Source organism: Larus michahellis, chromosome 5, assembly GCF_964199755.1.
Source record: "Larus michahellis chromosome 5, bLarMic1.1, whole genome shotgun sequence".
NCBI classification, from domain to species: Eukaryota; Metazoa; Chordata; class Aves; order Charadriiformes; family Laridae; genus Larus; species Larus michahellis.
The window spans coordinates 31834481-31852891 of NC_133900.1; the positions used below are offsets into that span (position 1 = coordinate 31834481).

The 18411-nt window shown below is 42.0% G+C and overlaps 2 protein-coding genes across 8 annotated transcripts in view; one reads left to right on the forward strand and one right to left on the reverse strand.

Moving 5' to 3' along the window:
- The window catches only part of MANBA (mannosidase beta), a 58546-nt gene extending 54901 nt beyond the window's left edge, over nt 1-3645 (forward strand). For 3 of the 4 annotated variants that reach the window (XM_074589454.1, XM_074589457.1, XM_074589456.1), the window contains 3 exons: nt 2074-2213; nt 3153-3209; nt 3356-3492. The gene's annotated coding sequence lies outside the window, so the exon portion shown is untranslated. Of the gene's footprint in view, nt 1-2073; nt 2214-3152; nt 3210-3355 lie in introns of all 4 variants that reach the window. The other variant, XM_074589455.1, reaches the window with a different exon arrangement.
- NFKB1 (nuclear factor kappa B subunit 1) overlaps nt 953-18411 on the reverse strand; it is a 59312-nt gene continuing 41853 nt past the window's right edge. For all 4 annotated transcript variants that reach the window (XM_074589453.1, XM_074589452.1, XM_074589450.1 and 1 more), the window contains 11 exons: nt 17856-18050; nt 14978-15119; nt 9936-10050; nt 7840-8041; nt 6970-7139; nt 6033-6135; nt 5026-5150; nt 4148-4214; nt 3639-3811; nt 3336-3513; nt 953-1673 (listed from right to left, as the gene is read on the reverse strand). In XM_074589453.1, the coding sequence (XP_074445554.1) occupies nt 1486-1673; nt 3336-3513; nt 3639-3811; nt 4148-4214; nt 5026-5150; nt 6033-6135; nt 6970-7139; nt 7840-8041; nt 9936-10050; nt 14978-15119; nt 17856-18050 (1658 nt within the window). In that variant the 3' untranslated portion in view covers nt 953-1485. The remainder of the gene's footprint in view (nt 1674-3335; nt 3514-3638; nt 3812-4147; nt 4215-5025; nt 5151-6032; nt 6136-6969; nt 7140-7839; nt 8042-9935; nt 10051-14977; nt 15120-17855; nt 18051-18411) is intronic.

Sequence of the window (18411 nt, forward strand, 5' to 3'; positions counted from 1 at the left end):
TTGGACCTGCATATGAAGGTTATACATACAACAACAGAACGAAGAATGGCATTTTTACTATTATGCATCTTGGTTTTTAGGAAGTAATTAACATACGCAGTAATTCAGCTGGATATCAAATTATTTCACAAGGTTTTTTTTGCATTACTCATTGTTTAATTCATTGTAGCAAATACTGCTTTAAATGTAACAACTCTCAAGGTTTACCTTGATTCATTTTCTCAGGAGTGACACATGGGTTACTGAACTGAGCCAGGAACAGCACTGCTAATTTCTATCTTTGTGCCAAGAAAACTGGCTACAAGTGAGTGACAATGGTACGGTGCTGCTCATTGCTTTTTTATCATGAAGTCTGATACCTGTTTTCTCAGTAGTGCCAACATGTGGAACAGTTACACTCAGCAGCTCAAAATTTACGTGCAACAAGAAGAAATACTGCTCAGGAACATGGTTATTAGAGAAGTTTCTAGAGAGCCCAAAGAACCGTCTCCTCAGAGTTTTGCTGAGATGCAAAATAGTTGGTTTCAGTATAAATGATTCTCTGGTGCCATAATTATGAGAACAGAACTAAAAGAGACCCTGAATCAGTCTTTAGTTCCAAAGCACAGCTGCTCAGCAGTAGCCAATGCTCCTGGTCTCCCACCATAAAAGATACTTAACTTTAGGACAGGTGGCTTGCAACCCTTTGTTTATTTCAGTATTTGGAAAGCACTTGCCTAAATCTTCAATAACTCTACTTGAAAGATACATAAAAATTACAAGAGTAGACAAGAGATTTCATTTTGGGTTTTTATTATAAAAGTAAAATAAAAATAGGCATTTAAAAAGCACATTTTTTTAAAAGGAACAGATATAAAAAAAAACCTATTTACAAATAGAAAAATGCCAAACTTGAAAATTTTTTTGAATAAGAGGCACCAAAGTTTAAATACATTGTTTGAAATATACAAGATTCTTTTTTTTTTTTTTTTAGGATTCTCTCTTCTCTCTGAATTGTCATTGTGATTATAGTAATGATTTTTCTTTGACAGCTATTTTATGAGCTTTTTTTCATGCAACTGTGCTGCAAAAATTATAAAGAGAGCAGCTAGAAACTGTATCCTTTACTCGCTCTGTGTGCCTTACCTCTTTTAATTGAGTTGGTATTACACACTAACGAGGAGTGACTTTCACCTATAAAAGAAAGTCCTTGCAAACGAGAAAAGCTTTGTCAATCACTCACGGTGTCCAGTCCTGTGTATTAATGCAGCAGCAGAGCCCTGGTTATTGTGTATGGCTGGTAAATGAATGAAGTTAGATGTACTTGGGGAAGGAAGCAACGGTTAGGAGTTGCCTGCTGAAGTCGCTGTTTGTTCAGGTTCCTGTGTGGTTCCTCCAGCGCCTGCTTTTTGGTTGTGAATTCACTTCCCTCTGGCCAGGATGACACCAATGTAATTTTAAATGTCATGTTTGTTCCTGTAACTGCATATTGCTAATTGAGTATTACTAGTTAGCTATATAACTGCTTTGCACTGAACTTTCATGTCCATAGCCCAGGATCATTTTGCTAAGTGTTACTGATGGCTTGCTGTTCAGAGAGTCTGAATAAGTAAAGCTCAGTTTGCGGAAGGAGGTCTCCACACCACTGTCACACGTGCTTTCGTTGTCTTGAAATTTGCTATTATAAAGCTCGCCTGAGGGAAAGAGAAAAGGGAAATACATTATCGTTTGTGTTGCTTCGGTAATATTGCTTTCAGAAAAGTCTAAGGAATGCAAACCAATAGGTTAAACCTCTTCTATGGGAAAATAATGCTAACTTTAGATATTATAATACGAAAAGCTGTGCTCAATGGTTTCAGTTGACCAAAGCACGTGATCTGATGCACTGCTGGCAGAGATCGACTGCACTTGGAGCTTGGAGGGGATGAGAAGCCTGGTGCTCTGCTGACACTAATGCTGCCACCGCACTAGTCAGCACTCAGCGCGAGTGTGGTAGTAGCAGGGCAAAAGGTTCTCTGGCTCTCAGATTCTCTGTGCAAGTATACAGCTCCAGGATGAGGGTCCTAAAACTTTCTCATGTTATTTCACTTACAGATTTATTTTTGAGACAAGTACTTGAACAATTTTAATCTAGTAAGTGAGCCTGAAGTATGAAGAAGTCAGCAGCAGCTGTCACCTGTGCAAGATCCACAAAAGGAGTGCCTGACTGCAAGAGAACACTATCTGAGTTGAAGGTATGATGTGGGCAGCATACTGGAGTTTACTACTATTTTTTTAAAAAAACATCATAAAATAAATGATGTGATGCAGTCTATTTATGTTGCAAAGGAGCAGAACCCCTCTTACCCTTCAAGATTAATCTAAAGGGGCAATACGCATACAAGCACATTCTCGGATAGGTGTGAAGGTTCATTCCATGACTGAATAAACAGTTTTGTATAGAGTAAATTGGCAATGTTAGACCAGGATGGAGTTACTGTGGTGTTTCTTTTTTCTTTTCAGAAATATCTACAATATTTTCACATAGGGTATAAGTTTCCACTTTAGGGCGTTGGCAGCTCTACTGGTGTTTGAACAGGGCATCAGGAAAAAACAAAGGTTTTTATTACTTGACGTGGCCAGGCAGTGACTGAACATTCCTGATGACTTCCTGCCCTCTCACAACGTTTGATTTTCTGCTAGTAGAGTCCCCTACCCAAAACCACTGTAGGTCCTCCATTGTTGAAGATGCTCAAAACTCATCTGGACATGACACAGGCAGCCTCATGTAATGTTACCCTGGCCCTGCTCTGAGGAGGTTCTTGGACAGCATGACTGCTGGAGGTCCCTTGTAACCTAAACCATCCCTGATTTCTCTGCCTAGAGAACACTGGGTCATTTCAGAGTGCCACACGCTGTGGAAGGAGAAACATACTACCAAATCTTACTGAGAAGTTTATGAACCCAAAACATTTTTGTTTATCCAGATATGAGGAGAAAAAAAAAAACCACCTCAAAAGGTAATGGCACTTGTACAGGCCTGGGAGAGCATGGCGTAGTTTGTCTTTTGAAACTTATCCCCAATACATCCAAGGAGTTATCATGAGTAAGTGGCAGATGAAAAGAGAGGCAGTATAATGTACTGTAATGAGGGCTACTGATTCCAATGGCCCATCTTTCCCCCTCTCCTCCAGGCATAGCAAAAGTCTACGACAAGAAAATTGTGCTGCAGTAAAATATTTCTGAAACAGGTAAGCAGCTTGGGCATTGTGTTTAAGAAACTATGCAATCTATCAGCAGTTCAAGGAGGAGAGGGGGGGTAGAATTGAAAAAAAAAGTCTTAAATGCAGCCTTTGATTTTTTGCTGTCAATTTTACCTGTCTCTCCATTTGCAAAGGTGGGTGGTGGTGATGACGGAAGAGCTTTTGCTGTATTTTCCTCCAGGCGAGACGGGCTTTGTGAGATGGATAGTGCTTTCTGAATGATTTCAATGGCTTCTGTGTGATCCATCTGTCTCAAAGCAGCAATCAACTCTTGAACTGTACCACCAGAAACCTAAGAGAGAAGACACCAGATGCTCACCATCAACCAGGCTGGCTAAAACCCATGGTCCATCTTACAGGAGGACAATGTTCTCTGTATGTCTGAGTGTTCTTTATAACTTGTTACAACCACATTACCTCATAGTTATCTAGCAGAGTTTTCGATGGGGAAGGGCTCAACCTGAAGGCATTATTAAGTATGCCAAGACCCAGTTTTTGCGCTAGAGTGGTCCAGTTTTTGTTTGGATCGGGCAATTCCAATAGTTTGTAAAGCTGCATCTTGGAACTTTCATTCAGCTGTCTCAAATGTCCTGGGGAACGGAGAAATATGTTAGTCTATTATTTATACAAATCACACACCAGTTCATTTCTAAGCAGAAACAAAGCCAAACTAAAGAGTATTTTAGTGTCCATCAATCCCCGTGTTTACTAATGTATTGCTATAATATTGAAAATGTACTCCTTTGTGCCCTTGTGACCTACCTCTTGACAGAACCGTGCCCGTTCTATGAATGAGGGGGTGGGAGGGTACCTCTTTTCCCTCCCCATTTCAGTTACAAGCTATTGCAGGGCAATGTCTTTTGCAGGTACACTTGCAGTACTCAATTACTAGAAGGATACTGTCAAGTCTTCTTTATAGATATTACCTTGTGTCAGTATGTCCTCCGAAACCACTGCTGACTCGTAGGGTTTGCCGTTTAGTATGTCATACACCTAAGAGAATACATTAAAGTCAGTATTTAGCAGAAACCTGGTTAGTGTCCTTATTTTGACAAGTCTCAGTAGTATTGTATAAAGTCCTAATTCAGTCTGTAAATGAGCAATTTTCTGCCCTAGGATGACTAAAGATACTGTGGAAGACCCGTGCAAAGCTTGAGGGAGAAAGCTGCCCTTTAGCTATGTCATTGGGCAACTGTTTTCAAGATACGAAGGAAGTCTCTGCAGTAATTAAGTGGCAGTAGCAGTGAGGAGTTATTGCCTGTCTGCAACTAGTCATTTAAAACAAAGCCTGGGTTACATTTTCACCTAAGGCTAGTACCTCTCCCCAGCATCATGTGCTTGGAGATGCTGGATGCTTGTACCTTACACCAAACCAATTGCACATCATCAGCTCCTAAAGCAGGGACAGCGCAACCTAATCACTCTTTGGGTAGGACACAAGAGTGTCTTACACACAAAGTCTGCAACTCTGAAGAACACGCAGCAAAGAAACTCACTAGAGAGTGTCTCTGAATATGGGCCTTCAACCACAAGCTGCCCAGCCAGCTCAATACTTTTCTGTATGTGCAGACTGTAGTGCAGCTACTTCAAGAAACATGTGGCCATTCCTGCTCAGTAGAAGTAGTCTGTTAAAGTGGAGCTATTTCATGGGGTTTTTTGTGGCTGAATTAGTTTATTTTTTGATGGCAAATTGTAGCTTATCACCATTGAAATAACTGTGGATGCAGTGAAAAGAGTTGGCTGAGAGCTGAACTATCATTTAGTTCAAAAAACAAAATAAAAAGAAAAAAACCAGACCACATACCTCACAGTTGGCCGCCATATCCAGTGGTGTCGTTCCAGGCACAATCCCTTCATCATCATCTTCATCACCTTTCATATCGTCTACCTCAAACAATGGCTCAAAGTTCTCAACATGAGGATTTGCACCTGGAAAATAGGCACAAAAAATTCCTAAGAAAAGACTGCATGTTGCTTTTCAACAATATTTAAAATATGTATTCTAAGTTCTGAATGGCAAATCTCCTAATTTAGCTGCTCAAGCTAAATTACATTGTATATTAAGTCAGCAAATAACTTTTTCTATGAGCTATAGTTAAATGCCGTCACATCTCTATATAATGTTACTCTCCATTATAAAGAGGGAAAAAATGCCAAGCAGCGTGTTAGGGCCCAAAGAGCGAGCTATGCCTCTATCAACTGCCTTCCCGTTCCCTTCTTGGCTCACACAGAGCGTGGCAGGTACATGATGAAAGCAGTGCTCCTGCTTTTTATAGTGTCAGAGAAAGTGTGGATATTATTAAAAGACCAAGCACACAGCCAGAGCACTGGGAGGTTTGGATTTCTGTTTCAAAGGAGAAAAATCAGGTCTAAATACAATTGAAAAAATGTTCCAATAAATATTCAAAACTAACTCTTCCACAGTGAAATGAAACAGGAGATGCTAACAAGCTATCTTTTTTTGGTTTTTAAAGAAGTCCAACACTTATCCCAACTACATAATGAGGCCTCTTCTCTGCTTCTTCAGCTATAAAAAACTACAAAAGAAATACTCAAAAAACTTCCAAAAGTGCTACAGAGATTTTTTTTTTCTTGACTAACATGATTTGCTTTTTTAGCCATTAGATGGTGCTAAAGAGCAGCACAGCACCCGAAAGCAGGACTTCCCTGAGGAAAACCAAACCTTCCTTTAACATCTGATTTCATCTGCTCGTTAAACAAGCTCACTGGCACGTTCTTTTCTGCTTGCAGCCTTCTAACATGAATTGTCACTGTGAAAGAAAACTCTCCAGCAAATATCTATTTTCATACCTGCTGCTTTGAGAACTGCTGCCAATTTCGTAGAGCCCCTTCCAGCTGCTATGTGAAGAGGAGTTGTCCCATCATATGTAGTGCTGTCCACATCTGCATCACCCTAAGTTTTTATCGAACGACAGAAAGAAAAGTGCTACTTGTCGATACAATACAGCTGCAGAAACTATGTCTGCATAAACATTGCTACTGTGCAAATAAGCACCGTTCCACGCCTCTTTGCATAAAACCTCTAATCATTGTCTAAAAAGAAGGAATTAGAAAGTAACTACAACTGCCTGCGTGCAGGAACAGCTGGTGGCTGTGTGCTCCAGTGTTACAGCAGGAGGCACAGCGTATAAACCCAAATAGGTCAGGTAGATACCAGCCACTTTGCATCGCGGGTAATAGCTCTGCTGTCTGATTACCCGCCGCCTTTGGAGCCTGAACTGGTGTGCAGAGAAGTCTGCCTTCCCGCTGCTCGTCAGGAGAGCGGGCAGGCTGCTGGCACATGTGTACAGGGATACCGAGGAAAGCTACCGCAGCCAGCTGCGGATGTGTAGGATTAAAAACACTAGGATCAAAGCGTTAAAGAGATGAGACAAATATTTATAGATATACACAGCTATGCTTCTGTGCACATCTGTACACACATTCCACTTCACACAGATGAACTGATTAACTCAGAGCAATTTAAACACAGCATATATGCTCGGGTCAGGGTCACAAACTGTAAATTCCTGTGAATTCCTCCACTCGGTCAAAAGGTTCACCAGCAGTGCTGAACAAGTCATAATGAATAACATCAGCAATAATTTTGCCATTATACTAATTTAAGTAATCTAGTGACTAAACAGGAAAAACCCCTTACTTCTCTTCCTCTGAAGCACTTAAGGATTTTCAAGATTTTTTAAATATGTAAGTGAAAAGACCTGGGAGACAGAAATTCTGCCCTTACCTCAAGCAAAAGGCAACCGGCCAAAGGGATGTTCTCTTGTTCAACAGCTAAATGCAATGCAGTTCGTCCAGATTTTTGTTCCTGAGCATTGACATTAACTCCAGCAGCGATCAGCTGTTTGAGGCAGGACATGCTATTTGCCATCACCACCATGTGAATTGCACTGAGACCTACACAAAACAAAACCCGTCCACCACACCCATTAAATATTTGAAAAATATGGAAACGTCAGAGTAATGAGAATTGTAAAGTGAGTGAGAGTCACTGTAGTTATCTGAGCAGAAGTGACTTATTTTGCCTGCTTGTACACTAAAAGATGGTGTTAATAAAAATGTTCTTTGTACATAAATTGGAACTAGTTGTGTTATTGATGATGAGACAAAACCATGCATGAAAAAAAAATAAATCAGCAGATGACAAGGTGGAACAGATTGCAGGAACTAAAGAGCTCACCTAGAGCGTCTCTTTGCTCTAGACACTGGTCCAGAAATTATTTTTGAGGGGATTTCATTCACTAGAGAGGAGGAAACAGTTTCTTCTGGGGGGATTTTTTTTAAAAACAGTGGTTGCATAAGGTATCTCAGGAGGAACACAGTGCTTGAAGTTTTGTGAGATTAAAAAGAATATACGCTAACAAAAATTCAAATCCATGCTGTGTCATGTGGCCATTACCAATCATGTCTGTATAACCAGGCAAGCTACACCTCTGTGTTCTCTCATCTGTGACTGCAGGCATGGAAAAGCCAAGGACAGCAGGTACAACATGGAGATAGATGCCGTTTCCAAGGTCTGTATCTACCTGTGTTGGCAGAAATTGAGGTGTGCTTGTCCAGTAGGTGAGTGTAAAATACAGCCATTATCTTTCCATACCTTCACCATTGGAAAGGTCGACCATTGGAGATATCTTCTTATGCTTGAGGAGTAGACTCAAAATCTTGTCGTCTCCTTCAGTAGCAGCTAAATGTAAGACAGAATTACCATGGCGATCCAGAAGGCTGACATCTGCTCCAGCCTTCAGCAGGTCTTCTACCACCTCTGCCTGCTTTGTGATTACTGCCAGGTGCAAGGGGGTCTAGAATTGACAGAAGTAAGCCATGAGAAGATAAACAATGGCTACATCACCTCTACAGAAATCTCTTAAATCCATAAAAGCTCCTAGTGTCAGAAGATGTTACTCCACTTCAAAGCTAACAGAAATGAAAAGCTGGCGTATGTGTACCTTTTTTTTCTACTGCATACTACAAACAGGGTTTCTACTTACTGGAAATAAAAGCTGCCTGCAAGGCAGTGGCAGCAGTTGGACTTTGGGAGGAACAAAGACGTTGCCTGCTCTGTAAACCAGGGCACTGATCTGGCTATTTGAGCATTGTGGTGCAAGGGACTTCGGAAATGCGGTAATCCCTGTGTCCCCCAGACACTCTAACCCTGCTTCCAGCTGCCCCATAGCCAAGTTCATGCCGCAGAGGGAACCTGCTCTTTCCAGGGCCTGCTCAAACCCGCCTTTGGCGCTCAGGCCGACAGGTTTCCAGCATTTCCAAAGGTAAATTGTATACTGCATACTTGACAGTCTTGCCAGTGAACAGCATCATGTAGAACATCCTCAAAAATTTATGTATTTAAACAGTAAGCATTCTAGTAAGGTTTGGGAAATCATATTTCCAACACTCAATCTAAAAATTGCGTAAGATTCTATCTCTGTATCATTTTCCTTATATTAACAGAGGACTATAAAAAAAACTAATTCCAGGTCTGTACAATAAGCTTCTGTTTGTCAATACATTTGTCAACATATTTGCAATTAATTACTGAATCTATAGGGTACATGTACGACTCACTTTCGGAATACCTGTACAGAAGGAAAAGTCTAGCCCAAGCCCACATTCCCTCCTACCACTGCCTTAAGCTTTAAGTAGAAGGTAGGAAGAGCTGTAGAGGTCCCGATACTTAGAGATTGTGTAGAATTTCTTGTGCTCCACACAAGAAATTGTGTGGAGCACAGCTTTGCTTCCTGTTCCTGTTACACAGAGGGCGCAGGATTCAGTTCAGAATCTTTGCTGGCTTTCATCAGCCTCCACATTTCAAACTTGCTTTATATAAGCATAAAAATGGAATGTGAAAGAGAACAAAAAAGTCAAAATAAACCCTCTGGGATTACCTGTGTAGAATAAAACCCTGCCTTTACTGCTCACAGAAAAGAAATTACACAAATGTCGGAGTGCTGCTGTGTAAGGTCCAGCTGGTTACCTTTGGGACAACCCAATGGTGCACACAGTTGAAGAGATTCTTTTCCAGGCAGGTTTCCACGCCTCTTTTTAAAGCCTCTCTGAGTTACAATACAAAATCCTCAGACTCTGTCATAGATATTGAGGAGACAGAATTGTGCCTGGCAGATAAGAGTTCTTTTCCTACTAGGTACATGACGTGGGGATGGGCTTTTTTTGGTTTTGCTACAACACGAATCTAGAAGTGAAAGGGAAATTTTGGTGCTCATGTGATGGGCACAAAAACCATTTGGGCTATAGGAAGGCATAGGTTGTTACAGCTTCCACATGCCTACAGATAACTGATGACGCAGCCACTGACTCATGATCCTGAGTTATCCTATGTTAGAAAGGTCAGAAGAGCGCAGAGTTGGCACACTGTAATCCACACCGCTGGTTTAATAACAGAGAAGCCAAATAATGAAGACACAAACTCAAGCATTTCCTATTTTTGGCCTGTCGTACAATTAACCCATGGAGCGTTTCTGTTAACATCAAGGGGAGTCATGAACTAAAACAGCGAAAAAAGGCTCCTGCTCCTCCAACCACCTCACAATACATCATTGTGATTCTAAACTTGTTTGTAGTACAATCTGAGCTGGGCTCAGCCCAACAACAGAAGAAAAATAAGAGGGTGCTAAGTTCTGTAATTTCTTTTTTGCTGGCTGAACAATCAACAACACTTACACCACCACAACAGCTTACCTGATAAAGGTCGTTTCTCATGTTAATGATGTCATTATAATTGAAATCAGGTATCACTTCCAAGAGGTTTTTCACCAGCTCAGTACGAAGATGGATAATTGCTAAATGAAGGACACTGAAACAAACAAAAACCAGATGAACAAATTCATACTATTTTCAAATTTATTAAAAAAAATTTAAGGTTTTGCTGTAGATATGATTGAATCCTTACTGATATAAACACTTGACTATTAGAGGTCACGATTTCAGCACTAAATATCAGCACCTAAAATGAATCCCAAGATTAAAAAAAGCTCATCAGAAGGTAACTGTTTAACCCTTCAATCACAAAAGTAGCGTCAGGATGGCTTTTGTTGTCCCTGAGCAAAACGTTAACTACTAGTCTAATAAATACAAACTTCCTAGCACAAAATAATTGTTTCAGAATTTGTTTGAAATCCACAGATTCTTTGGCAGTTTATTTTTTTCATGCTTTGAATTATGCAGCAGATGAGCACCTCTTACTGCCAAAACCTTCCTTCAGAATTTCCACAGGCCTCTCTGCCATCAAAGCAGATTTTCCCTTGGGGCTTTCCCCAGGTCTGTGGGTTTTTCTTTTCTTCGTTTTCAAACATCAAACAGAAAAATGACTAAGGACTCTGGCCCAGTGACTAACAGCCACAGGATTTGCAGCAGTGGCCAGAGACGTCATGCCAAAGGAAACACCTGTTGTGGGACATGAGTGACTCTGCATAGCAAGACACTTCACCACTTTGACCAGGTTAATGCAACGGCCTTTCCCGTGCTCTTCTCCAGAGCCAGGTCCTTCACCACCAGCCAGAGCAGCTGTACTTGCAAAACCGCACCAGAAAAAAAGCACGTTATGAATCCCATCACCCCTCTCCAACAGAGATGGAGTTGTCTTGTTCCCTCGAGACTTCATTTCAGAGCCATGCCCTTTGTTTTGAAACATACCTTGCCAAAATCTCCCTTAGCAGATGCTGGCCAACTTCCAGACTCGTCTTTTTAGCATACTGCTGCCGACACACAATATCAACACAGGACATGTGGTGTGTTTGTTACGCTGCTCCAGAAATACCTGAATATACTCAGATCTACACTTTCATCAGAAAAATAAAAAGAAGTTCCTTGCCACCGGGGGCATAGAGTCATCTTGAAATTGAGACTAAGAGCACTCAAACCCGGAAGATATTTTAAAAAGCGAAAAAACAAACTCACCCTCAAAGGGGCCGTTTATTGGTTCTGGACACTGCCACAGGCAGTACCACGGCACTTTCCCTCCTTCAACTCTCCTGTGCTGTTCAAACAGTCCCACCACTACCGTAAAACACCTGTTGCTCTGCTCTCTGGTAGATGCTTCTTATTATGCTCTAGCATGCTGACACTATTTCCAAATCTCACTTCAGAAACAAATTTGCTCTTCTACTGAATTTAGTTCTCTTTCCTGTAGCAAGTATTTTAATTTTACCCTGCCACTACACGTGATGCTGGAAAGACATGCTGGCTAGACCATGAAAGGGCAGGCAATTCCATTTCTTAAACAGAATCATAGAATCTTCATGGCTGGAAAGGACCTTTGAGATCATTGAGTCCAACCATACACACACACACACAAAAAAAAAAAACCACCAAAAAAACCCCCAACACCCTACAATCTCTGCCCTTCAGAGCATGCCCTGAAGTGCCACATCTAGACGTTTCTTAAACACCTCCAGGGATGGTGACTCAACCACCTCCCTGGGCAGGCTGTTCCAGTGCCTGACCACTCTTTCAGTAAAGTAATTCCTCCTAATATCTAATCTAAACCTCCCCTGCCACAACTTCAGACCATTTCCTCTGGTCCTGTCCTTAGTCACCTGGGAGAAGAGGCCAACACCCACCTCCCTCCAACCTCCTTTCAGGTAGTTGTAGAGGGCAATGAGGTCTCCCCTCAGCCTCCTCTTCTCCAAGCTAAACATGCCCAGCTCCCTCAGCCTCTCCTCACATGACCTGGTCTCCAGACCCCTCACCAGCCTGGTAGCTCTCCTCTGGACACGCTCCAGCACTTCTATGTCCCTCTTGTACAGAGGGGCCCAGGACTGAACACAGGACTCGAGGTGAGGCCTCACCAGTGCCAAGTACAGAGGCGCGATCACTTCCCTGCTCCCGCTGGCCACGCTATTCCTGATACAAGCCAGAATGCCGTTGGCCTTCTTGGCCACCTGGGCACACTGCTGGCTCACGTTAAGCTGGCCGTCCACCAGCACCCCCAGGTCCTTCTCTGCCGGGCAGCTTTCCAGCCACTCTCCCCCAAGCCTGTAGCGTTGCTTGGGGTTGTTGTGACCGAAATGCAGGACCCGGCACTTGGCCTTATTAAACCTCATACAGTTGGCCTTGGCCCATCGATCCAGCCTGCCCAGGTCCCTCTGTAGAGCCTTCCTACCCTCAAGCAGATCAATTCTCCCACCTAGCTTGGTGTCATCTGCAAACTTACTGAGGGTGCACTCAATCCCCTCATCCAGGTCATTGATAAAGATATTAAACAAAACTGGCCCCAAAACTGAGCCCTGAGGGACACCACTGGTGACCGGCCACCAAGAGGATTTCACCCCATTAATCACAACTCTCTGGGCACGGCCATCCAGCCAGTTTTTAACCCAGCGAAGAGTACACTTGTCTATGCCATGATTCACCAGCTTCTCCAGGAGAATGCTGCGGGGGACGGTGTCAAAGGCCTTACCAAAGTCCAGGTAGACAGCGTCCACAGCCTTCCCTGCATCCAGAAGGTGGGTCACATGGTCACAGAAAGAGATCAGCTTGGTTAAGCAGGACCTCCCTTTCCTAAACTCATGCTGGCTGTCCCTGATTCCATGGCTGCCCTGCACTTGCCATGAGAGCTCACTCAAGATGATCCTCTCCATGATCTTTCCTGGTGTCGAGGTCAGGCTGACAGGCCTGTAGTTCCCCGGATCCTCCTTCCGACCCTTCTTGTAGATGGGCGTCACATTAGCCACCCTCCACTCATCTGGTACCTCCCCTGTTGACCAAGACTGTTGATAAATGATGGAGAGAGGCTCGGTGAGCTCTCCCGCCAGATCCCTGGGTACTCTTGGGTGAAACCCATGTGGCCCCATAGACTTGTGCGTGTCTAGGTGCAGAAGCAGATCATTGACTACTTCCTCCTGGAACAGTCCTACCTCAAAAAAAATGCATTTCAGCACTGCTGCGGAGGCAGAGTGCCGTAACACCATCAGGCTTCTGGAGAGCAGTGGTACTGGTATAAATGCAGTAACAGCTGCTGTTACCCAGTGCCCACTGTAAATATACACTGATCACAGATTAACTTTTGTCTCAAAGCCATAAAACACAATGGTAGAGTCCCATTAAAGGTATTTTCATTCCCTACATACTACATGCACAAAAGATGAGCAAAATTGTTGACAGCAACATTTCTTTAAAGGCTTAAGCAAAAATTTTATGGTTTTTGCCATATGATTTTAATGATTAAAGTGAAAATTAGAGAAATTGATTTATGATTTTTGACCTTTTTTTTCTTTCACACCAGCTCCTGGTTGGTTAAAGAAGCTGGAAGTTGGTAAGGGGCTGGAAGACAGTCACCAAAACTTTGTTTTGTTAAAAAGCTGCAGAGTAATTTAGATGTATTACATGCTCACAGACTAAAATCCATTCCAGGAGGAAGACGACATGAGCTTGAGCCTCACATACTTGCAGGTACTTCTTGATTCAGGAAGAAAACAACTATTTACCATCATTCTGAAAAGTATTTTGACTTTGTGGAAATGCCCTGCAAGTCCAAATCTGAGGGACACTGTATTGATATTTAAATGCAGGTCCTACTTGCTCAATACTCCTCTACCCCTGCTTTTTCTTCTGTAAAACACAGAAGCTGTATTGTCCAAAGTGCTAGCAGATTTTGTTGCTAGCTCCAACCTCATTCATACTCCTGTTTTCCTCAAAGCAGACATTAAGTTGCCAATTGGAAAGCAAAGCAAGTAAAGTAGCTATCTCCAATTTTGCAGTCCTTAGTGTATGTTGTTTATCAGTCATCTGAGGCCTATTTTCACTGAAAGTGGAATGAAAGCAGTAGCCTCTCAGAGTAATCGAACAGTGGGATAGCACGTCTCAGTCACTTGTAATTTTCCATATAGCTAGACACCTTAAGGCTTCTATGGCTTCTACTGTACAAAATACTGCAGTTTAAGGAAACATAAGTGATTGCACAGGGCCTGCCCAAAGCCTGCCAGCTAAAAAGTGAGGATGTGATAACGTCACTTGCTTATTCAAGAGAGATTATCTTTGCGTGCATTCAGAGCCACTTCCGTTGATTTTGCTTTTACATAACTACCAATCATTAGTTTGTCACTGTATTTCACTATGAGGCCCACAAAGTCTGCTTAAGCTGCAGAGGAACAAAATGGATTACTACTCCAGCTCACGTTATTGAAGGCCTGATAAGCAAATACTAGCAGCCAAGTCTGCCCCAAACATCTGTGCAATCTCTTAGAAGACAACAGTACGGCAGAGATGTAAGCAAAAGCAAAACGCTGTCCCCTGGGAAGAACTTGGTGTCAGTGGGAGAAAAGTGGCATGGACCCTCCAGCTATTATTTCTACATCTCCCAGTGTACCAACTTAAAGCTTCCTACGAAGACTTAAGGACTTGCATGGAATAAAAAGCAGGGCACTCTCCTCCAGCACCAAGCCGAGGATTCCCATCAACTGTGTATCACAATGCAAGCATAGCACTTCATGCTCAGTCAAGATTTTAAGTAAAAGAAGTCAAACAAACTCACAACAAGCTCAACAATACCCTCAATGACCAGATTACTTTCTGACAGGTAATCAGTGAACTTTGTGGTGTGACTTTCCAGCAAATGCAACAAAACTGTCTACATTGCAGCTGTACCTCTCCCAAGCAGCACAAAGGAGAATGGTATGTATTTGATTAGAGCAGTGCTGCAATCCATGATCAGAACCGTTAGGGGACAGAACAAATTGACTACACCATTCTGCCACCAAAAACATGACAAGAGGCCAACTTACTTGTCTCCATTATCATCCTGGACAACAGTGAGATGGCGCTGAACAGCCAACAGCATCTTCACGTCCCCAGTTACAGCATAATCAAAGAGAGCATTGCAGTGACGCTTGGCAAGCTGCATGGCCTTCTCCAGGAACAGACCATCTGCAACACAAAGTTTTGTCTTCATCAGTTTGGTTGTCTTCCTTGCAACACCACCTTCTCTTGACAAGCATTTGTGCTGCCAAAGAAATACGAAGTGCAGACCACCAAACATTATTTACTGATTCACTGAGGCAGGTTACTAATTACTCCTGAGAGGTAAGGATAGGGGGAATGAGTCCCTGGGAAGTAAAACTATGTGCACGCTGAGCATTCAGGCAGCAGGAATCCTGAGAACAAACTCTGGAAGCTACCTTTATTTTGCATGGCACTGAGTAATTGCGTTGATGTGCACTTGTGTGCAATGAGACAAAAGGAGCAGGAACTTGGATTTGCTTAGAAACAACTGACATCTAAGGCCACTTGTCCATAGTGCACTTAAAAGAACCTCCCATGCAGTTCTGAGTAGTTTAGACTTGAGGAAACTGAGGCACAAGACGCCCAAGTGACCTGTCAAATATTGCACGGAAACTCACAGAAAGGCTATGGAATAAACACAGGGCTTTGTGCCCCCTCTCCTACTCGAACCATGCAGTCTCTCCCGCTTTGCAGCAGCAGAGAGTAAAGCAGAGAGCTTTACAGCTCCCTTACAGAGAGTCTGTTCACCTGTTTAAAACATTCCAATGTTTACAATGCTTAGTATTTGTAGTATCCTGATTTTAGATTTATAAAACGTACAACCATTGAGATTTCAAAAACCAGAATTTGTCATGGTGGGGAGGCAAAAGGGAGAAAGGGGAAGAAAGAAACTCATTTGTGGAAGAAAGTCACCCCAGCTACTCTGTCAATACCTTCCTGGTTCTGTATCAGCAAGAAACTAGCGAAAATGAAACAGATGAACTTTCAAACCACAATCATCATTCTGGGAAGCAGTATAATCTGAAAGCAGCCTGTATTTTGAACAGTTTTGTGTTTCTATAAAACCTTGTAAGGTTAGAAATTACTAACAGCAAACAAGTATAACAGACTTGGTCATTTAAAGCACACAGAAAGAGAATACCCAGGATTTCCAGCTACACAAACCCAGGCATTTAGACTGGGTTAGAAGCGTATCCCTGATGAACATGAATACATCATTTCTGTAAGCCAAAGACATAGTCAACTATCCATGAAGCTTATTGTTTTAGCCAATACATCACTGCAGTTCCCATATTATATGCCCAGGCTGATACATTTATATTTGCTATTTATTTCTTACCATGAAATAATAGCATTAAATGGATGTTATGTTCAAGATATATATCCAGGGTAAAGGGTGTTAAGCAATTCAGTCTTTTCTCATTACAGACGTTTCCAAAGTCCAAAAAACTGGCTGCTGAACCTCCCTGGTTTCTCATATCAAGCACACAAAAAAGATATCCTTCAAAATACTATAAGATTGCATCTTTTAGTCTAATATCCAAATGTTCTAACCTGCAGTAGCCATTTCATACAGCCTGTTCTGCATCTGTATTTCATGTAACATGGAGTTTGAAATTGCCTCTTTTCATGCCATTATAATAGTTAATGAAAAGAAACATTCAACTTCCTGCCTACAATGTTCATTACCTGGAAACCAGGTCAACAATTCAGGCCCCTCCTTGGCGGCTGTTAAATGGACACTATCATTTCTTCACATATCTGCAAAGGACTTTGCTCTCTAAATCAGTCATGGGATTTATCACAACCAGAACTGCAAACAGCAAGTTCTTCAGCTTTGCTCAGGAGCACCATCTGTTTCTCAGATCACAAGAAACTACACCTCAGAGGTTTATACAACTACAACTCATCTACCGCGTGACTTGGGTTTCCCAAGCCACAGCTTCTAGTGGTGTTGATAGCAAGTATCGCACGGTGCTGGTACACACAGGATAATGTGCCCTCTCCCTGACCAAGGTGGGAACAACAGAAGTGGCCTGATCATATTGCGCTTGACAAAATCCAAAACCAAAAAATTCCTTCCTGCTCAATTCCTACCACTACCATGTCTCTCTAGTCCAATTATTGTCTTTTTAATTTTATGAGAGGCATGATTACTCAAATCCTTTAAAAAGTCACCATCAACTCTTTTAAAAAACAATCTAGGAAAAGGAAGTCTTACTGTCTGGGAAAGATTGATTTGTAGCCTTCACATATTTTACAACTCTACTGCTAAATCATTTCTACTGACTACTCTCGCCTTCCTCCCCTTTTGTTCACCAGTTGCATGTATAAGATTTCACTACCCAACGGTGTTATTTTACTGTGCATTTGTCACATGGGGACACATACATTTACATTTTAAATTCAAACCTTTAATGCTACTTTGCATGCAATTTAACAGTAGAATTGCAGGGAAGAACCACTGCAAAAACCTCGCCAACATCAATTTCCTCATCCATTAAAGCCCATCAAATATCAAAGCCATGTCAACTGCTGAACTGTATACTGTGTACCTTCACTGCTTTCAGTGTTCCTCCTACAGGTTTATTATAAAGCAGTGTTAAATGCACCCAGCAGGCTACGCTACCTCTTCTCCTTGCATGACAAGCAGCAGCTCAGTTGCCCAGTAGGAGTAAAAAGGTGGAAGATTATATTCAGAACCATGTATGGGATGGGACCTTAGATTTGGGGGAATGGAATCCCTCCTGTTTCCTCCAGGAGGCATTATCATATTTTGAAAAGAGCAAGCAGACGTTTATGGAATTTCCAGGCCTTTAACAGCAGCTTTGCCCATACTACAGTTTGATCCACCCTAAATACATTTACTTGTTCACTTACCTTGCCACCTGTGATCTGCTTCATTTACTTCAGTTTTACAGGAAGAAGCATCCTCCTCCTCCTCCTCCTCATCACCAGAGGTTCTGCACTCGTTCCTCTCCATAGTTACCACTTTCACATCACGTTTCATGTCCCATTTGTCACTTTGTTTATCAGAGCTCTTCCCATCTTGTTCAGCTGTGCTATTTGATAGTCCTTCAAACAAAAATTAGTGTCATTAGTGTCCAATACTGTTGCTTTTTTATGCAAGTGATAAAGCTCAACTAGCCAAAACCAAACCCTAAAGAACTCAATACAAAAATTTACTTTAACATAGGTGTTAGCATTAAACACTAATGAAACATAATGCTCCAGATGCCAACGCACATGGACAGTCATAGCAAAGTAACTTGCTCTAAAGTGATGTTATGTTTTTGACAGCCCCTGCTTTAAAGATAATCTTTTATAAACAGTAATAGATATACCTCTCTTTTTATGGTACAAGAATCCAAGTCTGAAGTATTCCCAGGAAATCTAACAGAATTATTCAGATTTACTTTCATTTTTCTGACAGCAA